We start from the raw sequence: 25,136 nt of genomic DNA on the forward strand, positions 1-25,136 counted from the left end.
ATTTTCAGACATTTTCAGATGATTTTAATGCTTCCTGGTGTGTATCAGTGATGTGTTATTTTGAAGAAGATCTGACTCAATAGTCATATTACTCTCTTCTGTAACTGTATCTCCAACAAACTCAACATGTCTCGTGAGAACATCATCATTACAGATGTTTCCTTCTGTTCCTTCTTCAATAATTGTTGAGTCAAACATGTTGATGTCTGTTTGAATTTCCAAATGTGCTTCTTTGTCTCCCCCTATTGGTAAACTTGCAACATCTCCTGCAGTTTCCTGAGACTCTGCATAACATTGTGTGGTAGTTTGTGATTCTGTGATATCACAGAGCCTCTCTTCAGTGGATTTATCCTCATTGATCAAACTTTCGCTGTTAAGTGTTTCATTTTCATCATCTTGTTCTCTGTCTTTTTGTTGCCCTGTGTTTCCTCTGAGCGGTCTACGGGTTGAGCCCATTTTTCGCTTGTGAGCAAGTAGATTTAATGTTGATGATGAATCTCTTTGAGAATTTTCTGAAGTATTGCTAATTTCAGGTTCCTCAGAAACTGCTTCAGTCTCTCCTGAACCAACTAAAACAACATCTTGCAGAAGAAGACCAGAGTCAGTCACAGCAGAAACATTTTCAACATTTTCAGATGATTTTAATAATTCCTGGTGAGTATCAAGTGATGTGTTATTTTGAAGAAGATCTGACTCAATAGTCATATTACTCTCTTCTGTAACTGTATCTCCAACAAACACGACTTGTCTCATGAGAACATCATCATCACAGATGTTTTCTTCTGTTCCTTCTTTATTCATTGTTGAGTCAAGCATGCCAATGTCTGTTTGAATTTCCAAATGTGCTTCTGTGTCTCCCCCTGTTGGTAAACTTTCAATATCTCCAGCATTTTCCTGAGACTCTCCATGACATTTTGTGGTAGTTTGTGATTCTGTGATATCACAGCTACTCTCTTCAGTGGATTTCTCAGCATTACATGACGACTGAATGATGGTTGAGTCCAACTCTTCAACAGGACCGGTATCTTTTCCCCCACTTTTCTCTCTCTCCTCTTCTTTCTCCTCATTGTTAAGTGTTTCACTGTCATCATCTTGTTCTCTGTCTTTTCGTTGCCTTTTGTTTCCTCTCATTTTTCGCTTGTGAACAAGTGGCTTAATTGTTGATTGTTTCTCCTCTTTCTGGAAATCTTCTAGGATCTCATTGATGTTTTCAAGTTCCATGTATGACTCTCCTGGATCTTCAAAGGAGAGACCAGAATCAGTCACATCAGTCACGTTCTTAGCATGTGTGCTTTCTTGAAGTTCTTCCAGATTTATATGAGGCCCTTCTGTTAATACTTTGTTTTGCTCTGGGTTTTCTGTCTGTAAATCTGACTTATTGGCATTATCCTGAATGTTCACGTTGGTTAAATGTTCTGCTGCTTCTATTTCTTTGAAGTCTTCCTCAATCTCTTTGCTTTCATCATTTGTCTCAATCATCCTTTCAAAAGCTGCATGTACAGTGTTTGCCCTGAGAAACATCTCTTCTGTTTCACTTTCAAACATGTTTTCAGAATCATCGTGTGGTGGACCATCTTGTTTCTGAGAAATATTCAATGAAGATCTTTGCTGTTGTTCTGATGTTATCTCTGCATGTCCCTCTGCTTTATCAGCCTCATCATCACACTGTTCTGTGGACCTTCGCACTTTCTTTGTCATCTCATGTTCGTCGCCTTTTAAAACCATCATAGTTTGTTTTATGTTCTGATCCATCACATTATTCTGCTCTTGAAATTCTAGTCCTCTGTCCTTCTCTGCCACTCCTTCACTAGCTCCGTCCTTTTTCTGTACTCCTTGAGAATCTTCTGGGATTATGCTGAGTTCAGTTTGCTCAGGAACTGCACTTGACTCCAGCGAACTTTCAGTAACAGCATCTTGCATCAACCCTTCAAAGTTAATATGCGAGGAATGCTCTTCCGGCTGTAAATCCGATCTGATATCATTATCCGGAATGTTTGCAAGGGGTTCTGTCACACCTATCATTGAGACAGCTGATGCATCCATCTTCTCATGGCCTCCTGATTCTTCAATCATTTTGTATTTTTCACAGGTCTTACCTTCTCTATCAAAAGCTGACTCTGATTTTGCATTTAGAAGACTCTCTTCTGCATTTTCCACAGATGTATCTTGAAAGAAGTCATAGCTTTCTTTGTCAGGATCTACCCGTGATGGACTCCCTTGTATTTGAGATCCAGGCTGTTTTTCCCGATCTTTGGTATCTCCCTCATCTTCTTCATTCTCTGTTTTATTCTTAAGTATTTGCATTATCATGTCATCTTTGGCATTATTTTCGACATTGTCCTGGTCTTTTATTTCAAGTGCATCTGTTTCAGATCCTGTTTTAGTACCCACATTCTCATTTTCCCTTGTAGCTAAAGTTTGAGGATCTACACTTTGTTCTGTAAAATTCTCTACATCCAAGACATTTTCAGTCACAGTAACGTCACATGTTATTGATCTTTCGAGAACATCAATATCATTTCCTTCTTTAATTTCCACATAAATATCTCGATTTTCTGCCTCCGGAACAATCACATGTGACACTTGATTATTTATAATAAGATCATTTAATCCAGAAGAAACCACAGTCTCGACCATGACACCACCAGACAATTTAGAGTCTTCAGGCATCAGACTACTGAAGTTCATATTGACATTATGTAAATGCTCTGTTACAGGTGATACATTTGCCAGATTACAGTTTGCAGAACTAAGAGATGAGTCACTTACATTTGTCTCATTGGCTGAATGTAAACCCTTCCTTGTTTTTCCCTGCTGCATGTCCGACTGTATTTCTTGTTCAACAAAGTCATCTGTTGCTTGTATATTCATATTTTCCTCTTTGTGCTCCAATCTTTCACTTTGGGTATACTCTTCCTCCATTTTCATCTCTTGTCCTGAAGTGATTGCCTCCATAAGTGTCTCTTTTTCCTCATCCTCTAAACCATGCCTGTCCGGCCCAGGATCGGTCATCTTAGGTGTTGATTCTATCTTTGTTGGTTCAGAATGGGTGATATCAGACTCAAGGGTTTCAGAAATCCTGCCGACTTTCGCTGTAAGTTCATCCGTGGGAATCTCAGAGTTACCATATTTTGTAGCAACATCAAGAGGGCAGGGTGAAGAAAGAGTTTCCTCAACATTAACCAGAAGTTTATCTATTTCTGTATCTTGTTTTGATGATGAAATAATGATATTTGGATCACTTCTACATGGTTCCTCTTTAGTTTCTACTAATGTAACAGATCCGCAGTCCTCTGATGTGTTATGTCTTGAATGGGGCAAATCTTGATAGGTATCACTAAAACCACCCACTTCTTCCAAAAAATTCTCTGACCGAGTGGGGGGTAAGTCAGACACATTTTGAAACACGTTAAAATCCTCAGCGTGATTGTCTGTCTCCAAACCCAATTTAAAACAAACCAACTCTTTATTGGGAAATAAGTTCTCATGATTGCCGAATCTGTCAGATGGTGGTTTTGTTGAATCAATAACCGAACAAGCAACCGATCGGTTGTTGGTTTCAGTTTCAACTGAAACATCAAGTTCTTCAGTTCTTTCAGATGAGAGAGGTTGATTTGAAACTAAAGCTGATTCTGTGTGGGATGGTGTGTTTGTGGGACTGATTCTTTTCACATCATCCCACGTTTGCATCATCTCCTCTAAAATGCTGAACTCTGCTTCACTGCTTTTGACTTCTGCTTTCCATACATCATCTGTCGTGTTTCTAAAAAGTTCTTCTACCTCAACATTTTCTCTGTTTTGTTCTCTATTGCCGCCAAGAGGCCTACGAGTCGACCCCATTTTTCTTTTTTGTACGCTGCTGACCAAAAGGGTTTCATGCTCAGTTCTAGACATTGTGACGACATTAGATTGGGCTGTAGATTGTTCCATCGCCATATTGCTTCCTGCTTCAAGTCTTGAAGTCTGACCATACGAGGATATCTCTTGATGGTGTATAGCATCGGTTTCTTTACTTTGTGAAACAGTAACCATAATGTTTTGTGCAACCCCAAGCTCCCCTCCTGACCCAGATCTCTGAGTTTGTTGCTCATTTTTTGTTTGATAAGTGTGTTCCTCTTCAGTGGTTGATGTGTTTAGTTGGTTTTCTTGTTCCTCACCAAACTCTTCACTTGTCCTCACCTCATCACATGGTTCAAGATTCCTCCGATTTTTTAACTCGCCAGCCTTCTTACGCGTTGATCCTATTTTTCGTTTTCTTTCTGGCAGATCGGCCTCCACATCTGAAGCCTTGTGAATTGTTGACTCTGCACGTGGAGAACATTCTAAGGCTGTGGTTTGATTATCAGTTTCCATGCATGGCAGATGATCAAACTGGGCTTCTAAAACAGTGTCATCAGATGGGTTGGTGGTGTGAACCTCATCCGGCCCATCAAACTCATTATCTTTTTCCTCATTAACTCTGAGACCTCTGTTGCCTCGTCGAGACGAACCAAGTTTCTGGTTTTTCTTGGATCTTCGGCCTGACATGGCTGTTCAAATGGGGCTGATAAGACACACAATGGGGGAAAACTCATTTAATTTTTTTTTTTAAATTTATAGGAACATGATTAAGAAGGAAACCAAGAGAGCATTACAGATGCGTCACATATATATGACTCATTGCAAATGTCACGAATGAGCTAAAAGTGGTGATTTCTCACAGGTCTTTTGGTTGTGATTATTTATAATAAAATGTTTTAAAACAGAAATCTAACATGTTTTGTTTGATACCTAGTTTTAAAGAGTTACAGTGCTGCTAAAGTGATTAAAGCGCTTTTCACTTTGCTTTATTATCACATCATAAAGTACAGTGATACTTTTAAAAGTTCTCAAGAATGTGAAAAATACATGACAAATGGTAAAACACTCCATCGGTTGTAAAACTACAGAATAATACATAAATGTGAACATTTAATACTAAAAACATGATGAGATGTAATGTCGGAAATAACACCAGATTGAATGTTCATAGTTTATTCAAAACCAACAGTTTAACAACACTTCAAAACTATGAAACACGTCTTGCTTAGGAAAAACAAATAATTTATGAGGTTCACCCAAACCACACATTTACATTGCATTTCCAAATGCATATGTAAAAATGTAACAGAGTGTAAATTTGACACCTGCAAAATGACAAACTGAGACGTTACCTTCTGCTGACCCTTTAATGATCCATCTTCTTTGCCGTCTTGGGGATTTGCTAAGCAATGAGAGCAGAATAGCTTTGGGTATTTCTCTTATTACGGGCTGAGCTCGTGTAGCTTCCTTTTCACTGCTACCCTCAACTTCCTGCGCTGTTGACACACAATGCATCATAGGCGAAGTGTGAAGTGTACGTTCACAGAGCTGCTGACTGATTTTCCTGTTTAAACCACTCGAAAAGTCTATCTTTTAAAACTTCTTTTGCATGTTTGTGCATGCACTTTTGCCATATAAGCTGTTCTTACACAAAGTTTAGAGCAGTACCTCAAGTGAGATCTTCATTTCACATATATTTTTCAGTTTCACAAACATTTTCCGAGCATCTTTAAAACAGTACTGCTCCCTACTGGCCCCTCTGTGAATATTTAAAGCTAACACTACTACACAATACTCAATTGAATTGAAGGTCTATAATACTCAACTAAAATATTAAGTTTGGCATCGCAGTCAGGGTATTTTAAGACTTTAAAAACACACTGAAATGCACAAAGGACTGTTTTGATGAAGGGCACACTGAAACATTGTGTATGAGTTAGTGGTAAAAAAGTCATACAGGGAAATGAGTGAAGAGTTTTTGTTTAATCAGAGTACAAACAAAAAGCATACAAAACTGGTTTTAACATCTTAGTCAGACAGTGTTATTCCGTTCAGTCTTCACTGCCTCAAAAGCTTAAAATTACAGTCCAGACATTTAGGCAAGATGAAGCCCTTGCTACCCACTGAAGTACACGCATCTTAAGGGGAAAAATGAAACTCGGAATACTAAGGGAAAAAATACATTTTAAAAGACTTCATGAGCAAAAAAAAAACATCAATCATTCTTTTCCACAATCCTATTATGTTGAGAGAGCACGTATACATACATGCTTTACCCAACAGGGCTGCTGTGACCAACCTCACTTCCGGCCATTAGATCGTGAACGACTAGAAAGGACAAAAGACGAGTCATGTAAACACCACTGTGAACACAGGATCTATGCAATTATGTAACTATACACAAGTGTTAATGTACCTGCGTGATCTTGAGAAAGACCTAGAAGGTTTATAGTTTCTATCTTGAGATAAAGACCTCTCTCGTCTCCTCTCTCTGGAAAGGGACCTATGAAAACAAAGTAAATATGCATACATTTGTTTTTCTACTTTATGTACAGGTTCTGTTGTTCGTATGGCAAGTTAAGATATATAACGGCTAATGAGGCTTGAAAAATGGGAATACAAATCTAAATCACCCATTTAATCGCTTGCCAGGTGAAAACCCAAACTAAGATTGCTTAGAAGAATAATGGCACCTCTTTATAAGCCATCAATTCATGTCTGAGGCACAAATAACGCATGACAATAATGTGTCATATGACATAAGTTAAGGGGTTGAACACGTGTTTTTTATGTCTTTGGTGTTTTATAAGTTGCCCATGCAGGTATTAGACACGTAAAATTGCAAACATTTTAGTGTCGGAACAAAAGATGCATTCTATCTTAAAGTGAATACTAAGCATGACCTGGCAGAAATCTCTCGTGTAACCACACACCCACAAATCCACGTCAGTTTGTGGTATGATTTGACTATGACCCAAATGTATATGCAAGTTAGGTGGTCGTATCTGTCAGTACAATTATATTGTAACCTGATGTTCCAAATATTTATATACCGGTAACACGCTTGCAGAATTCGACCAATCACTACTCATTGGTTAACTTATCAATCATAGCACACAGCTTAGTAAAAATCTACAACTCACCTGCTCCGACTACGACTGAAGCTTCGCCTCCTGGGAGACCTAGGTATAGCAACAAGAAAGGACGACAAGTAAAAAAATTAGTTATTGAGCATTTTCTTTAGGTCAAAAAGCATTCATGAACTCACGAGAGGCCACGCAATGACAGTTTAAGCTGAATTTTCTTTTTTTTGTGTAAGATATTATTTGACCCTTGATGCTTGTTCTACCAACCATTACCATTCAACTAAACATTCACTTTTAACTACCTATGAGCCATTCTAGTTCGCACTTTAATTCAGCATATCTTCACGGTAACTGCCCTAATCAAAGATGATTTTAGCAGAAAACCTACTGAAACTCAGAAGGATGTAAATATATGGTTTTAAAAAACTCACTCTTTGGATACTGTTACCACGATGGGCACACGGTCACACCTCGAAACCACCAAAATAAAAAATTCAAATGTCATTAAAAAGCTTAACTTACTATTTTGATTGGTTTTCAACAAGCTAGTTATGATGCAGTGAAGCTGAGTGCTGGTCAGGAGGACGTAATTTGCGGGGAGATTTTGCCAGATGGTTGCTAGATGTTAACATTGTTGACAGCTATACAGTAGGTGGCTGAAGATGTCAGTTAGATGAGGACTGCTGAGGATATGTTGTCATGTAGACATTTGGGAGGGCATAAAACCCGCTGATTGGTTGTAAGTGTGGCTCGGTTGGGTTTGCCGATCAGGTTAACGTTGGAAGAGGTGAAGGAGCCTGAGAGAGGCATGCTCTTGAACCAATGGGCTGGTGGCCATGCTTGGATCATGTGAGCCGATTGGTGCACGCTGTTCACATGATGCAGAAAGAGGGCTAGTTGATTGACTCAGAGGTAGATGAGAAGAGGCTTGGTGATGTCTCTGAAAGGGGGGGTTGGGTGGTCAGCTTCATTAATAGAGATAGAAATGACACAAAACCCAAACAATGAGAAGACTACCAAATTATGCCACTGCACATCTGCCACTAAAGTTCAAGGTAATGAATAACCCTGTTCAAAACGCACCTTAAAGCAGAGGTCATGAGGCTTTTTTTGGGAATGAAGCATATGTCTAATCTACCCTGAGACACAAAACCTGTCAACAAATAAGGGCAAGCAGAGTGCCAAGAATGTTTTGTGGTCGAACAGATCAGCCAAATTTATGACAAGATGCGGTTTTCTTCAAAGTCCACACCTATGCTTATTACTCCACCAACCTTAAAGTGATTGGGTTCAGACACAGCCCAGTTTATTATGATCAAGACATCTGGCTCAGTAAATGTTCATGGAGAGCGGATAGAAAAGCTGTACCGGCGTCTTGGGGCTGGACTGCGGCGTCTATTATCATCACGTGGGCGACGATTCCAAGATGGAGGTGGTCCTCGATACCTTGAACGTTTTTCGCCGCTGGACATTTCAACTCGCACCCGACAACCACAAACTGTCCTGAAACAGAAGCCGTTTGCATTTCATTGTTCATGGAACACAACCGATTTCATTTCATTTGAATGTTTTAGGACACAAATGCAATTATTTAATGAATTGTTTGCTTCTTCATTGCAATGCCTGTTTAAGAGAACAGAAAAATAAATACATTTAAAAATGCTCTTTACCTTCCATCAAGCTCTCTCACAGCATCGCTTGCATCTCGTGGATCTTCAAACTCCACAAAGGCAAAGCCAGGAGGATTTCTGGCCACCCATACGCTTCTCAGAGGACCATAATATCCAAATGATCTCTCCAACTCATTTTTGTTACCGCTGTTTCCCAGATTGCCAACATAGACCTTACAATCCAGTGGGCAGTCCCTTTGTAAGGAAGGATCTATGCAAACCGGAGGAGAAACGAGTTTAGATTCACACAATGGTGCTGCTATGACAAGAATGTTTATAATTTAGGATTACTGTGTCTCAAATTTATTTCACCACATACAGAGAATAAAATTGGCTTATTGAAGCATTTAAAAGGGTGGGTTTTGGAGTAAATAAGGACTTGCCTCCCATGTCTACACTGGTCCAAAGTTCACAGTAGAAAAAGCCTGAATGAAATAAAATTAAAATGTAACGTTAGTTTTGAGAGTGAGCGGACATAAGCAATTATCGTTATATTCGCGTTTATGTAAATGTACAGTACGTAATAAAATTTATGTTGGATAGTAAACAATGAAAACACTAACTGGCAGCATTGAATTATTCATAAGAGATAACGTTAACGTAATTACAGGCTAACGTTAGCTAAAAGGGTCTAAGCAAAGACTACAATATTATCAATAATATGTTACGCCAAACTCGACGTATTTTCTTAGTTTGCCGTTTTAAACATTTCAAAGCACTGGTTAGTAATAGATTTGTTAGTACAGACTAAGCTAACATGCTAAGGGTTAAAGGCCTGTACGCGACAGCTACATGAAAAAAACAAACAAAAGCCGTAACCATGAGAAAGCATCAAAGATTAGTTAGTTAAATAAACAAAACCAACAGAATAATTGCAATACAACGTACATTTTTCCCAAAGCGATATATGAAAAAAATCTTACCGGCAAAATCAAAAACACACGACTGCCTAGCGCTGCGTTGCTAACACGCTACACAGTACACAGGGCTCTCGAGCGCAAATTGAAAAGTACACGGACTTCCGGTTTCCGCCAACAACACGCGACGTCACAGAAAGGTTCTGTCGCGAAGAAATGGCGGAGGACGAGTACGACTGGTTTTCAAACAGCCATCGCGCTGGAAAGCTCTCGTATTCGAGTCTTTTAAATATTATAATAATTCTCATGTTTGACTAAATGAAGTTACTTGTAACTCCGCCTTAAAAAAATGTGCATAGATACAAGTAACGTTAAAACCGTGCGGTCTTATTGTTTATTATAGATTAACCATTTAATTCCAGTCTCATATGAAATATATATTTTAGGTTTGCGAAACATATACTAATCTTAGTTCGCTCAAATAACCAAATTTCGATACCACTGTTATATATAATTCTTAAAAAAATATATGTATTAGTTAAGATAAAACCACAAAAGTAAACTTTGTAGCATATTTGTGTATTCAGGTAATGGATTTCAAAGTATTTTACCGTGGAGTTATTCGATCTGTAACCTGTCAAGCACTTAATTAAGTGTTAAAAGGGTCATAGTAGTAGCAAATCCAACAACTCATGTAAATTTTGGTGCCAAAAGTTCACCCCTTTGTTGATTTAGCAATCACCATATGAGTTATGCAACACAAATGCCTCCTATTGAAATGAAGAGCATTACGCACCTTTATTTTTGTCTCACTGGGCAAGTCAGTTTTGGCAAGTCAGGCGCCTATGTTTACATCCATCTCTCTTTTATGACATTCCCAGTTTGCCAGTAAAATTTGTTTTCTTTTATTTCGTGGATGTTTAAAAAGTACATATTTGAGAAAGCAATATTTAGCCTACTTCCCATATGCTAATGTTGTATGTGTAATTTTTTGCGTGTGAATTTGTTTTACCACACACGGCACACAATGTTTTTTTTTTTGCCCAGATTAGTACTGCACATTCTGTTCTGTTTCACTTCCTGATGACTGGTTAGCCTCCCATGAACCCGCCCTCATGCTCTCCATTAAACCATACTGTATGCATACTTAAACACAAACGGTACACTTACAATGACATGTCACAGACTACATGTCCATATATTAAACAAAAAATATACTTTGAATTGATTTAGATAGTTTATCTTTAACATCTTTCAGCATGAGGATATTATCAGAAAGGATAGAAAAGAAAGCGGGTTTTGTTTTCAAAAGGAAAATGTTTAAACATCACATGCCTGTTTGGTTTAAAATGTAAACACGCATGGTAGATAACATGTATAGCACAAATCATGTTAACCCAAAAAGCATTCTATAAAATATAATTTTTTGAATACCATTTATATTAATCCCATGATTAATACATTTTATTTGATGCAAGGTAGAACTTTATTGATCTGATGGTTAGGAGTTGGTATACAGACACAATTCAATCTTTTGTTCTTGTAAAAGTTACACTTTTTATGAGATTTAAAAGCAAGGGAAGAAACTTTTGCTTCATTCAAATTTTTCGTTCAAAATTCAAATGATAGCAATGACCACTGAAAAATGTGCATTTTATTATTATAATGAAATGATCTTTTTTCTTGCATATTTGCATAATGAATTTTGATTGGTTTTTGAGTGCCTAGTCTTGGGAGGCAAAAGGTTGCGTGCTATTTGTGACGTAAACTTACCAAGCATGGCCCACTTGGATGAGCATACTGAGCAACACACATAGTGTGATCAATCAGGTTTTCTTTTTATTTGTTGTTTAGGGGGGTGATTATCAGAACCATATTACAATATAGATATATAAATATGCATATTTTAGCAGTTGTGGAAGTCTTTTTTTGTCGAGGTTCCATACAATATACCATACAGATAATAAAAAAGTGTCCGTGTTAAAGCTACAAACAAACAATAAGAATCTATAAGCATGGGAAAGTATTGTGTCTTTTTGATGCACAGTGGCATTTTATAGAGAAGGGGCAATCTAATTCAGGGACAAAGATAATTGTGCAGAATAACATACTAACATAGTCATTCAGTACTTCTTTCACAGTACTGTAGGTATAATGTGCACAGCATGCAATTGTTTGTATGCATGAAATATCCACTGGACCCAATGCACTTAAGACATTATGCAATACTACAAAGGCCAGGTGAATATTGCATCCCACAATGCAATGCGCCAATGTAACGTTCCATTAACCAGAACATTTAGTTGTTCATTAAGCAGATGCTTTTATCCAAATAACAGGCCTATCAAAATAAACAACATTCATTAATTGACTGATTGCGTTGACCAAATTAAATAGTTTTTAAACACAAAACTGATTTAAAATTAGATTAAAAACAACCACATTTATTTCAAGACTATGTGCCAGAACAATTTGCATGTTAAACGATTATCAGCATAACGTCTAGTGTTTCAATTATAGAAGGGACAATGTATTATTCACAATTTTCCTATAGTAAGCTAGAATTTTTATTAATTTTTTTGAATAAACACTGTGTGTTTCTGTGTTACGCGTTGCGGCGTATAGGCATTAGTACATCTATTTCCCAGGGACTAATGCTGGAAGTCTTAATAGACTTAACGCCTGCCTTAACAGTGGGTTGTGGGCTGAAGTTAGTGGGATGAACACACTGACACATTTAGATATCTATGCAACGTTATAAATGTATGAACAGAAATGTTTATACCGTATTTGAATATGCTTTAGTTTCAGGCTTAAAATAAAGACGCATTTTCAATTTTTATAGGCTACTACAATAACATTTAGTGTTAGTTCACTACAAGCGGACATTTTATCAGAGAAACCTCTGAAAAACTTTTATTTTACTTTTTATTTGCAGAGGTATAAACATAAAAGTTAAATTTGGCTCAGTTTGTTGCTCCCCATGCCTCCATGAGCATCCTCGCATATTTCCGTCCATTCATCTTAGTAAAAAGCACCCAGTAAAAAAATGCTTTTGTGAATATCCACTTTTGTCTTATCGTAAATACAAAAGGTTAAAATACATTTAGTGTGTAATAAATGTCTTAATTCTTACTAATTTATGTACATTTTACCTGAGTATTTATATTAATTTATATTTATATAGGCCACATTAACAGTAATACATAGGCCTACTGCAATTACTTTCTGTAACACAATTCAGATTTCACTTTATGTATTTTTTTAGTGAGATGAATAATTTGATCAGTTTTCTTGTCAACAAATAACTGTTCATGACTGATAAGTAGATGATTCATATAATTCACAATTCTCCTAACCACTAAGGTCTAATCGCCCTCATGTGAAGTAATATGTTTCTATAGGAACACAAGTGTTTGTTACTTCATACATGCAACTGTGGTTATGACTCAGAAGGTTCACTAATCATGCTGTGACAGAAAAGTATAATGTGATCATGTTCTGATTGTCTGCACCCTGAATAACTCAGGCAAGAGAGATATGATTTCTACCAACATATAGTCTATTGAAAACAAGTCAACAGATGAGTCCCAGGTGTTGTTTTGAATCCTTTGCTTATGACGCAATTTATATTTCATTTGGTGAAATGAATAGATGTGTTATAGCATAATAAAATAATAATGATACATGATTACTGATTATAAAGATTACGATAACAGCACATGAACACAAAAAGGTAATGCGAGAGAGTGTCGCTTCTTGCACCTTACAGCAGTGTGTCATTTTGGTCTGAATTCTTATCCTCAAATGCCCCCCACTTGTTTGCTTGTGCCTTCCATACTGAGCAGTTTCACATTCTATGTTCCGTGCTGCTTAGATACCAAACTGAAGCAACATTTAGTTCTTCTCCATTCTTCACGAATAAGTTTAGTCATTGTAACTTCATGCACACTCAAAACTTCAGCATGTAAGATTTTTTATTAACTGTTTTCTAAGAGACACACAGATCAAATTAATCAGATATCCTGTAAGTATTGGCACAAATTATTTAATTGCCAGAGTTTATCTGTTCCCACATTATGTGGATTAACTGTTCATCTGAAAGGATTGTTTTAAATAACCAGGCTTGAAAAGGGAAACATTTAAATGCAAACAAACACCTATTGTGATCACGCTGACACCTCTGCTCTAGTGAGTGGGTTGGGAACATTATGTTACCATTCAGGTCTGAGAAAGCATTTTAAGGCAGGTAACAAGTAATGGCGTTATTCGATCTTGTTATTCAATAAGTCAACCTGACTTGGATTGTACCGTGTAAAATGTACAATCCAAGTTAAAAAATGTTGAAAAAAACTATATTTTGAAGACGACAGCTACAACTCGGAAAGTGTTTTTATAACACATTGTCAGTGTTATTTAATGTTAGAAATTCTGATATGAGAACATTACAAGGCTCGTTGGAATGCTTGATTCTGATTGGCCAGTCGCGACGTTTGCAAGTTCGTTATGTAAGGTATAATTAATGTACAGACAGCTGGTTGTTATCGAAGAAATAAGCCCCGACCGTTTGATCAGTGCCCGCGGGAAGCGGAGGGTCTTTCATCACACTGAAGGGTCTTATTTCGCGATAACCGCCGGAAGCTTGTACATTATCGCGCTTATTACACGATTACAAAAAATGGACATGAAATGTGAATTTGAAATATTTTATCAGCTCATTTTACCGAATGCAGACCTTCCGCGAGGAAAAGCAATTTACTTTCATTTTTAAGGTAAGAAACAACGTGCAAATGTCACGAACAGGCAATTGGTTTAATCATTTGTAAATATAATGTCATAGCCTATATGTTATTACAAGACATATTTGTATTTAATTTGTCAAAAATTGCATCTCGATTAGGCTTCCGTGTGATATTAGTTTTAGAGGTTGTTATCTAGGATTAACACACTGCGTAAAAATAAAACAAAAACAATTTAATAAACGTAAAAAATGAAAACAATGAAGATAAAAGCTATAAAAACATATTCCATCACTTGAAGATGTTCCCAATGTCTGTCAATTTCTGAAAAGCAATAGTGTGTCTTCTTAATCGTAAAACATTTCTTAGCTTTATCACGGGTAACAGCCCTATAAACTCCTTCGCTTACAACGTAATATATTCGTGTTGTTCTTTCAGCGTATCGCTGTGCTCTGCGCGGTTGTACATGCTGTTCCCAACGTGAGCTGTTCAGTCAGCACACAACGGGTTACGGGTCAGGGTGTCTACTAGGACACTGTGTTCTCATCAGCGCGAGCTACAGTACAGCCGGAACATTGTGTTACTTTGTGGACAGTTTCCAAGGCCTGCCTTTAATTTTTACACTACGCCCCCCCACCCCCCGCGTTTACTCCTCCTTCTTTCATCATTTCATTTCCCCTGGCCAAATGTCTCGTAGAGGCGTAGTGTGTTGATCATTATTGTTGTGCAGAAGTGCAAAATACTGCCGGTAGAACATCTAGTACTCTCGCGCGGAGAGGGCGGGCTCATTTCCCATTAAGCCGCTAGGCACAGGTTGTGTTTGCCGGTAAGACTATCTGAAGTTACACACGTACGGACGGATATATGGTGAAACACATGAAAGGAACGAGCAACAAAAGGGAAATATTGTAAGTCTGCGTTTAAAGCTTATTTCCATTCTTATCCACCGCGCTCTTTTTTTCAGCTTTCCATAGAAAAAGTATTGATGCTGTAGAAATTCTGGTTTCTGAACGCAGGGTGGTTTTATAAATCCTTTATCACAAATGTTTACATGATGCTTCAGGTAAGTGATTTGTTCATAAAAGTCTACAATTAATGGGCCACTTCTTTTTCAAAACGTCTTAAAACTCTTAAGATAATATCTGAATACATACTGTTGAAGAAAACAGTAGTTTAATAAGCATGTTCTGTAATGTGCTGCTGTTCATTTTAGTCTGTACGTGTCATATTGTACAGATTGTACGAAACTGAGAAGACACGGTAACCATCCTTATCATCTTTTCTGAAAGAACTGATTCAATATTATGTATTGATCTTTTATATGCTATTTTATGCTGAACTTACTTTTTCTTTCATCTTCTCAGACATTTTCTCATTAATTCATGAAAACCATAGGGACTGTTGCTTAAGAGCTCATGATGTAAAATCAGAAGGCTGGTTAATTGATTGATAATGTGTTGTGTTCCTGCTTCAATTTTTATTTTTAATTTGCAATGCCCCGAGGAACTGGTCCGGAGGTTTTTCTTAGAATAGTGAAGGATGCTGTTTCACGTTCCCCTTATAGCACTGACCAGAAATGGCTTAAAACTTGTTTTAGTGAATCAAGCGCGTGAAGAACTGCTTTATAAAATTGATGTAGCTCATGTTGAAACATCAATATGAATTTGAAGTGGATTTGTCTTTTATTGTCTTTGTCTTTCACAAGTCCCTTTTAGACATGGATGTTGCCACGTAGAATTGGGAGGAACCAGATGCAATAATTAAAGAATCAGCAGCAGAAAAAAACCTTTTTTGTAAATATACATTTATTAGGAATATTAGAATGATGTCTATGGTGCTTTTCCTCAGACCCTTAGAGTGTAAGAAGCTGCTTTTAAGAAAGACACTTCTCGATTTTAGGACAGACATCCCTAATTATTATTTTGAATCATTTAAATATATGTTTTATAGAAAAAGACTAGGTATGTGACAGTTTGATTTACAAGGAATCTTTGTGAGCACATAGTGTATTTCATTGCGGACACAATGTTCAAGGATGGAATGAGTCAACCGTTGCTGAACGATCATCTTTGCGATGGGAATGCCTGTTGTAATCTCACCACACTGAGGACATCTGAGATATAAACTCAATAAGAGCTTGGCAAAGTCACACCACCTTTAAACCAGTCAAAGCGACCCAAGACCTAAGGACTGCTGGCTGAAAAGTTATGAATATAACCAGGAAGAGACAAAGGTAGACAAATAGACAAGAAACAGATACTTGGTCAGATGTGGAACAGACCATGAAGATAGACATAAAGTGAGAAACAGGCAGACATTTTATCATTTGAGAACCATGTAAGGTCTGAGAATAGATAGTGAGACATATTTTTAAACCAGTGTACATTTCCTTATAAGCCTTATGGTTAGTATATTAATATAGTGCCCTATAATAAATGTTAAAGGAATTCAACATTTGAGTGCACGTTTGTTGAAATATTGGCAGAAAAGCCAGTACTTCATATGTGTATAGTCTGAGGTCAGAAATAGGTAAACGTGTTTAACTATTTAAAATAAAAATGTAGACCTTAATTATTATTAAAGAATGAAAGGGTTAATGTCAAATAGAGCAATTCGAGAGACTTAAAGTAAAAAAAGCTGTACTTGTACATTTTTTGTCCAAAATATCTGTGCTTTTTTAACCCATGTTTGGGTAAAATATGGACAAACCCATCTGTTGGGTTTTAAATAACCTAGGGTGGTTGTTTCAACCCAAAATGCATGGGTCAAATAAGGAAATCTAAGTTCATTTAAACTAACGGTTGGGTTCGTCCATAATGGGTTGAAACAACGCAGCATCTTTAAGTGTTTTTTGCTTACTGTCTTACATGCTGACAAGTTTACTTCAACTTTTCATTTAGATCTTTCCCAAATGCTTAGTTTAATGTCAACCGTGGGAATTTCTATGTCAGTAGCCTGTTAATTTTTACTTTTTCATCATCCAAGTTCAGTGACCTCGCTTGCACAGTTAGGGTAAATATTTATATCAATAAGTACATATATGTGATAGGTTAGTGATACAATGTCTTTGCCGTATATTTTGTCTAAAACATTCCAATTCATGAATTTGGTCTAGAGCAGGCTGCTTTTAAGTGAAGAGCCAAAAACAATACACATTTTTATAGGGGCTTTTTAGTCTTCATATTCTGTAAATCTGTTCCTTCTATGTCTGTTCATATTCGCAAGATTTTCAACTGACAGTTTCCTGTTACCTTAATTGTGTGTGTGGATAAAAATGATATCTTATTCAGAGCCTTGAGACATGGATGTATCACGGCACAAGTATGGTGGACCGCACTGAATGTTCCCTGCTTGGTTCTGTTTTGTTCCTATGTCTTTTTACAAGGTTTACTGACATAAATCTCACAAGACATCTTTCTTCACAATATGAACGTGTGCCAGGAACTCTGAATAAAAGGAACATAGTGTTCTCTTGCGCACGTTCACAAGCTTTCATGTGTACTGTAATACACATAAACCAAACAGGTTCCAGTATGTGATCTGTATATGCCCCAGAAACAAGGGAACATTTGAATGTTAGCGATGCCCTTTGATATTTCCCTAATAAGTTTGTGTGAGTTAACTGAGATTCTTATTTAAACGCTGTATGTTTGTTTTTCAGGGGGACACGGGTATGTACGAGTGATGAAATGTCATCTTTAGAGGATATTTTGTCCAGTAACCAGTGCCCAACTGCTGTCATTACCTCCCAAGGCACTGATGTAACTCCAAACAGGGACAGTGGAGTATGTAAGGTAATCTAGTCGCTATAATAACTCTAATTAATTTTAAATATAATTTAAATGTTAAATGTTTTTTATGAAGAATACAGTGAGGTCCAAAAGTCACTGTAAAGATTTGAATTATTTTGTAATGTAATATAAACATTTAAGTGTTAAAATAATTATTCAATAATTGTATAAATCCTTTTAAGTATAGAGTAAATTTACATGAATGTCAGTGTTAAGTACAGAATGTCCTCCTATAAAAACAGTGAGTTTAATTAGAATAGCATTTAATCTGGAATGGATTTCAGGAGTATAATCTTTCTATTTCTGATGAAGAAATAGTTGAAGCTCTGAACATTTATAAAATCGAGGCAAAACTACAGACATTGTGTTTTAAGTTGAACAATCTCTTAAAACATGAAAAATGATGATGAAAACATTTTTACAGTTACTTTTTTTATGAGAATTTCCCATAAAGCATCAACGAAAGCTAAAAGAAATTATGGCAAAATTATAAATATTTACGTCATTTTAGACCATCTTTTCTTTGTTTACAAAATCTTTAATTTACATTTCCGCATATTTCCGGCTTTTATCCAATGCGACTTACATTGCAATGTATTATACATTTGTCTCTGACTATGCGCTACCCCTGGGATCGAACCCATGACTTTGGCATAGCGAGTGCTACACAGGAAAGCTTTATTATTTCTTTTCAAGTAATGGTCATTTTAGTCTTTTGGACCTTGGCTTAAATATAATATAAAACCTATTATAAACACCAGAACTTGCTAAAATTACAATATATTGGTACATTGAATCGTTTAAAATAAAGAACATTTTAGATATAAAGGGGATTTTTTGTTTAGGCACTATGTATCGTCAGAATAATCCAGTGAATATTTAAATCTAAATAATTATGAGGTAATTCCAGAACTGAAACTTTTTTCTCCCATTAAAGATTGTTAAAAAGCATGGTGTGGAGGGAGAAAGGCCGATGATTGGGGATAAGGTGTGTGTCCACTACACAGGCAGGCTACTCAGTGGAAAGAAGTTTGACTCCAGTCTTGACCGCAAGGAACCTTTTGTTTTCAATGTGGGCAAAGGTAATAGATTCCATAGATTTCTTCCATAAAAATCCTTTAATTGCTTTCTGTTTCCTAGGCGTTCTTAGATAAGAATGAGAAACGTGTCGTAAGAAAGATAGATGTCGGTTTACAGCAATTTCTTAAAAAAAATCATGCATTCTATTCTAAATAGTTGACGTTGAGCCATGTATTTTGTAAAATATGACATTTTTTGTTACATTTTTTTTTAAATAAGTCATATGTATTTATTGCTCCATTACACTGCCATGGTATTAGCTCACATGATTTATTAACACTGTACCAGAAGTGTTTTCTCATTCTTCATTTAAGCATTGGCAAGTTATTGCAACATTATATAATTCCTTAGAGCAATCGCTTAAAGTAATTACTGTCAATTTAATGTTGTGTATTGTTGCCATTTAATAACAGGTTAAATTCCTAAATAACACACTTGTTGTTACTTTTTTTAGACCTTTTGTTTGATGAGGAAAGGAAGTTAATGAATGCAATTAGATTAACAATGCAAACTGTCATGCCTTGCCGAATTCTTTGTAACAGTATGACATTTACAGATTGATTTGTAATGAAGTAATGTCTGGTTGATTCATAAAGGTCAGGTTATCAAGGCGTGGGACATCGGCGTGTGTTCCATGCAGAAGGGAGAGGTGTGCATGCTGCTCTGTAAACCTGAATACGCATATGGTTCTGCTGGAAATCCCCCAAAGGTTCCTCCTAATGCCACACTTGTGTTTGAGGTAGGTATCGAGTAAATGCCAGATTCATTCATGAAAAACTGTTCTGAACGATTTGCATAGAGAAACCGTTTCTAATATAAACTGTAGTCTATATATTAGATAACTGTCTCTCTGACGTTCAGAACTATTCATTTCATAGAGGGCCAAATCCTACACAGTCTAGCTCCATCCCAAGCTCTTAAGGACTACTTTAGTATGACAGACGGCAAGATCGGGATGGAACTAAACAGCAGGACGGTAGCCCTCTATAAAAGTCATTGAAAATCCTTGCTGTACTGTATACGATGTTATAGATCCAGAACATTTTTTAAAATACAAATCCTTCCTCTTCACAAAATTAGATTGAACTGCTGAGCTTCAGAGGGGAGGTGTTAACAGAAGATGGTGGAATTGTTAGGAGAATAAAGGTTAAAGGTGAAGGTTATAACAATCCGAATGATGGGGCCACAGTCCATGGTAATTCAGAATTTTACATTTTTAAAATGCATTGTTGTTATTCCTGATGTCTTTTGGATAAAATATTTGTTTGGACTACAACGTGGTTTCGTCTCTGTTCTTCAGTACACTTACAGGGCTGGTGCGGAGGCTCTTTGTTTGAGTCTCGTGATGTCACATTTGTGGTGGGTGAATCGGTGGACGCGGGTGTCCCACTAGGTGTAGACAGGTCCATGGAAAAAATGCAAAAGGGGGAATGCTGCCTGCTATACTTAAAGCCCAAGTAAGCAAACATGTTAGAAACTTTAACGGATTCATGTAAAACTTCTGGAGTAGAAACAGTAAACTTGCTAACTGATAAATGTATAAAAATAATTTATTGTAAATAAAGCGTTTTTTTTAATAAAACTAACTTTTTTCTAAATAAAGGTGAACATTTTTATCTAACAAGAAAATAGGTTTGCGTACTTATTGATAGCCCAAATCATTTTGACAATTACATGAAATATAGCTGGACATTTCCTAAAAGTAAAAGCAAAAAATTGTAACACTTCATATTATGGTAATTTGTTCGATATATTGGTCGTGTTTTAAGTTACATGTATGTTGTTTAGACAATTATTGCATTATTTTAGTGTTGCTCATGTCCTTTATCATATCTACTTTATTTGTAGCTCACTATTCATATTTGGTAATAAGTTGAAATACTACTGTAATAGGCTACATAAGCTCTTAACATCATATGTAAAACTAAACTGCTGTGTTATGTAATAAGTCTATTTTACAACTGTTTGACCATATTTAAATCAAACCATCAACCATAACTGTGCTCATGATAATCTTACATGCTTTTCCCATCTTACAATTTATTTTTATTTGCAGGTATGGTTATGGCAAAGAGGGCAAGCCAGAAAATAACATTGGATCAAATGCAGAACTGTTATACGAGGTCACACTTAAAAACTTTGAAAAGGTCAGATTGACATCATAAAAAAGTTTAAGATAAAAACAAAAAAACAATTATTTTGATTTTGAGTAAATAAAAAAGATATTATATAATAAGATCACTAATCAAATATGAACAAACTCTTGCACAAAATGACAGATTTACCGGCTTCTACTGAAGCTCACGAGATGTTCTTTGCTACATTCTCAAATCATCCTGGGATCACATTAATCATCATGTTTTGCTCTAACTCTATGCCAGCTGTCTTGAAGACGAAAGAGGGAAATATTAAGGAAGAAACTATTTTCATTCAAATGGTTACACTGACAATTTAATTAATGTAAGGAAAACTATTGAATTAGAAATGTACAAAATAGATACATTTTCTCAAATGCACTTTTGGACTACCCTGCATATACATTTAAATATGTGATATACTGTTATTCTATATTACAATGGAATATTACAAGGGATCATTTAAGTTATTTCGATTTTTGTTTTAAACAAATATCTAGAAACGGAAACAGGAGAAAACCCAAAATACAGATCAAGTGCGCCCTCTAATGGTCAAATTGCAGTTATGCATGAACGCAAGCGTACCAAACTTACAATTTCTCTTACGCTTCCCCAGGCCAAAGAATCCTGGGAAATGGACCTTAAAGAGAAACTTGAACGAGCCGTTTTGGTCAAACAGAAGGGGACACAGTATTTCAAGGTTTATAGTATTATTTGACATTTTGGGTGAACCATCCCTTTAAATGTTTCATACATGATTTTCTATTATTATCATGCAGGTGATTGACAGCTCTTTATACTTTTTATTCAGGCTGGACGGTACAGCCATGCTGTTATTCAGTACCAACAGATTGTTACCTGGTTGGAGATGGAGTGTGGGTCAGGAACCGAGCAGCTACAGGCCATTCAATCTCTGATGTTAGTGGCCCATCTGAATCTTGCCCTGTGCTATCTGCGTTTGCGCGAGTACTCTAAGACCGTGGAAAACTGCGACAAGGTAATGTCACATACAACACAAAAATAAATACCAGGTTTCAATTTTGACATGGTTGTTAAAAGCCTTTGACCCTTGTTTCATTGTGTCTAGGTGATGGAGCTGGACACAGACAACGAGAAAGCTCTATATCGGCGCGGTGAAGCGCGTCTTTTGCGTAACGAGTTCAGTTTGGCGCTCGAGGACTTCAAGCAGGTCTTGCAGGTCAATCCCTATAACCGCGCTGCCCGCAGTCAAATAGCCGTCTGTCAACGCAAGATCCGCGAGCACAACGAGCGTGATAAGATGATCTATGCAAACATGTTCCAGAGGTTTGCCGAACACGACGCCAAGGTAAGCAAACTGTCTAAAGGGCCAGATGGAAAAGTTTTATTATTGACAAATTCCTTCTGTTAATAAGATACAAAGAGGAATTTAAGTAATGCAGCTTTGGTACGTGCTTTATCCAGCCAAATTCTTTGCTGGAACAAACATCTTTGTTGTACTCGACAAAACTAAACCACAGTCGAGAGGCTCAGAGGTTTTTTCTGCGGTAAAGCTCTTTGACGTTTTGACCAGTGTTGCCAGATTGGGGGGGCAATTTCCACCCCAGAGGCTCAATAAAACCCACTCTAACAAAAACCAGCCCAAATTTTAACTGCCAAAATAATGTGATAGAAATGAATTGCAATGTCTATCAACGATGATAATGACCATTGACTCTCCTTAAAACGAACTATGACAAGATGAAAAAATATAATTAAACCAGGAAAACATGTAAAACGGATCAAACATAGCAAATGCATTAAAGAGAGTTAGAAAATATGCCTGATATGTCCAAAACGACAATCAAGAAATTATCCAATGACTTTAACTCTGAAAAAAAAAATCCGAATTCCGAATTCTGAATGCAAAATTTATTTGGGCCACTTTGGCATTGCGATCGGTATGCAAAATCTGGTCCTTAACCGTACCAAAAACCCTGTCACTCACGGGCCATCACATGATCTCAACTGTAGATTGATTGACGAGTGAGGTCTTCCTATCACAGACCTGATTGGTTAAACTGAACAAATAAGGGCTGTGTTAAGGAATAATGCATTTATGACTGCACTACACATTATCTTCGACTAATCAAAAGCACAGAAAAGGCAAGCTGCTTGGGCAGGTTTTTAATATCATAAGCAGCCCAAATTTTGTCCATCCGCCAACGCATTTTTCTCCGGTCTAACCTGTTCAAAAGAAGCCCAATTGGGCGGGAACCTGCCCAATCCAGCAACACTGGTTTTGACGTAGGCCTTTTGTAAGATTAATCAGTGTAGTTTTGAATTGTTGTTGTCACAAATAGACAAACTTTGACTTGCTTAATTTTTTATAATTTTAATTATTTAATTATATTTTAATTTAATCTTTTAATTTTATTAATATTTCTCTAAGATTTGACAAATAGAATGTGCTAAATAATTAGTGGGTGTGTACAAACGTTTTCATTGGTTCAATTTAATTAAATACAAATGTATTTCTTTTGTGCTTTTTACAATATTGCATTGTATTAAAGCAGCTTTAAAGTAAATGCAAGCAATCAAAGTGTAGGAAAAAATAAAAAAAAAGGTTTACAAAATCTATAGAATATTTTGTGCTATTACAAATATTTGGTGTTAATACAAGTACTCTACCAAATGCATAAAAATATAAAATATTAAATGGTTTTGTAGTGTAAATCAAACAAATCAATGACAGTAAATGAGATGATAATATACGTTGATAACTTTATTTTGTATCTGACATGTCTTGGCCAAGCACGGTTATCATATAATTAATTTGGTTTGTATGTTTGTCTCTGCTTGTAGGTGGTCAAATTGAAAAGGAAGAAAGACGACAGCGGACATTCTGATCAAAATAAGCGGGGTCTCAAGAGACAGTGTTTGAGTGAGGATGACCCCTAAGGCTTACTATAATAACCGGGAGACCCCAGTAAGAGGGTCAGGCTGGGGGATGGCTGGGCCTTCCTCGTTGCAACAGTAGGGGTGAGGACGAGCCCCTACGCACTTTGACCTACGACCTCATTATCCTAGGACTGTAACAACAAATGTTGGAGAAGTGATTCTAATAAAGGTTTATTGGCACTGAAGAGCTCCAACCTCAATGACATTCCTACAAAAAACAACCAAAGCGCACAATTCTGTAACCATCTGTAAACCTCGAAGGTGCACCCCTCAGCTCTAAAAAGGCATTCATCAGCTGCATTAATGTGATATACAGTTTGATATATTTCATTATAGACTTGAATACAACTTAGTACCTTAACTTGTACTGTATAGTATTCAATATTAATGCATTGACGTTGTGCATAATCAGATTAGGGGTTGAAACTTGCAGTGGTGAGGCGTCTACTGGAGACTTGATGTTTTTTGTATTATATTTGTATAAGTGTGTATGATATTTAGATGCAAGTGACCGTATTGGATAGCTGGATTTAGAAGTGCAATCTTCCCTACTGGAAAAACCTAATTTACAGCTCTCCAACCTGAACGCTTCGAGGATGAGAGCTGCAACAGGCATACATCCACACATACACATTTGATACTTGTGAGTGCATGCTTCTGCATCCTGGGAACATCCTAAATTTGGGAATATATTTCAACAGGTTAGTTTGAACCTGGAATCTTTGACTGAAGTTCAATGCCTTTATTTTTGAACCGAGTTCCGTTAACCCTTTGAAGCTTCGGGGCTCGGATGCTTTTTAGACAAATCTTTTGAAAAGAAAGGAATATTTCAAATAATCGTCCTCTCGAAACCCACTTGTTTATTTGTTGAAATACTAACTAGTGTGGTTTGCATGTTTTTTTTCACTATGTTCCTCATGTTTCAGACATTTGAAAGAATAATAATAAATTGTTTGTTAACAATTTTGGTGTTTACTGTTTGATGCATTACAGCTGGCCTGTCAATGAATATTTAAAAA

At 36.6% G+C, this 25,136-nt stretch overlaps 3 protein-coding genes across 7 annotated transcripts; 1 reads left to right on the forward strand and 2 right to left on the reverse strand.

Moving 5' to 3' along the window:
• Nucleotides 1-24: 24 nt before the first annotated feature.
• Nucleotides 25-5,309, reverse strand: LOC130425007 (myb-like protein X). The gene is made up of 2 exons (XM_056751037.1): nt 5,193-5,309; nt 25-4,543 (listed from the first exon to the last, which is right to left on the reverse strand). The coding sequence occupies exon 2, from the start codon at nt 4,525-4,527 to the stop codon at nt 25-27; it is 4,503 nt and encodes a 1,500-aa protein (XP_056607015.1). The 5' UTR covers nt 4,528-4,543; nt 5,193-5,309.
• A 495-nt stretch (nt 5,310-5,804) lies between these two features.
• Nucleotides 5,805-10,430, reverse strand: srsf3a (serine and arginine rich splicing factor 3a). Of its 4 annotated transcripts, XM_056750662.1 has the most exons (8): nt 9,520-9,679; nt 8,980-9,021; nt 8,597-8,807; nt 8,295-8,429; nt 6,984-7,022; nt 6,257-6,343; nt 6,108-6,168; nt 5,805-6,006 (listed from the first exon to the last, which is right to left on the reverse strand). In XM_056750662.1, exons 2-7 carry the CDS (start codon nt 8,984-8,986, stop codon nt 6,141-6,143), a joined length of 507 nt encoding a protein of 168 aa, XP_056606640.1. In that variant the 5' UTR covers nt 8,987-9,021; nt 9,520-9,679; the 3' UTR covers nt 5,805-6,006; nt 6,108-6,140. The 4 variants fall into 4 exon arrangements, with proteins under 4 accessions (XP_056606640.1, XP_056606641.1, XP_056606642.1 ...); XM_056750663.1 differs by lacking the exon at nt 9,520-9,679 and adding an exon at nt 10,250-10,430 and having other exon boundaries at nt 5,805-6,168; XM_056750664.1 differs by having other exon boundaries at nt 5,805-6,168; nt 9,485-9,682.
• Nucleotides 10,431-14,881: 4,451 nt separating this feature from the next.
• On the forward strand, nt 14,882-25,080 carry fkbp5 (FKBP prolyl isomerase 5). Of its 2 annotated transcripts, none has more exons than XM_056750821.1 (11): nt 14,882-15,100; nt 17,854-17,986; nt 18,921-19,065; nt 19,660-19,802; nt 20,144-20,258; nt 20,364-20,520; nt 21,120-21,210; nt 21,815-21,898; nt 22,010-22,195; nt 22,286-22,525; nt 24,022-25,080. In XM_056750821.1, exons 1-11 carry the CDS (start codon nt 15,057-15,059, stop codon nt 24,115-24,117), a joined length of 1,434 nt encoding a protein of 477 aa, XP_056606799.1. In that variant the 5' UTR covers nt 14,882-15,056; the 3' UTR covers nt 24,118-25,080. The 2 variants fall into 2 exon arrangements, with proteins under 2 accessions (XP_056606799.1, XP_056606800.1); XM_056750822.1 differs by lacking the exon at nt 14,882-15,100 and adding an exon at nt 15,302-16,425.
• Nucleotides 25,081-25,136: the final 56 nt, after the last annotated feature.

This window comes from Triplophysa dalaica, chromosome 6 (genome assembly GCF_015846415.1).
Source record: "Triplophysa dalaica isolate WHDGS20190420 chromosome 6, ASM1584641v1, whole genome shotgun sequence".
Taxonomy (NCBI): Eukaryota; Metazoa; Chordata; class Actinopteri; order Cypriniformes; family Nemacheilidae; genus Triplophysa; species Triplophysa dalaica.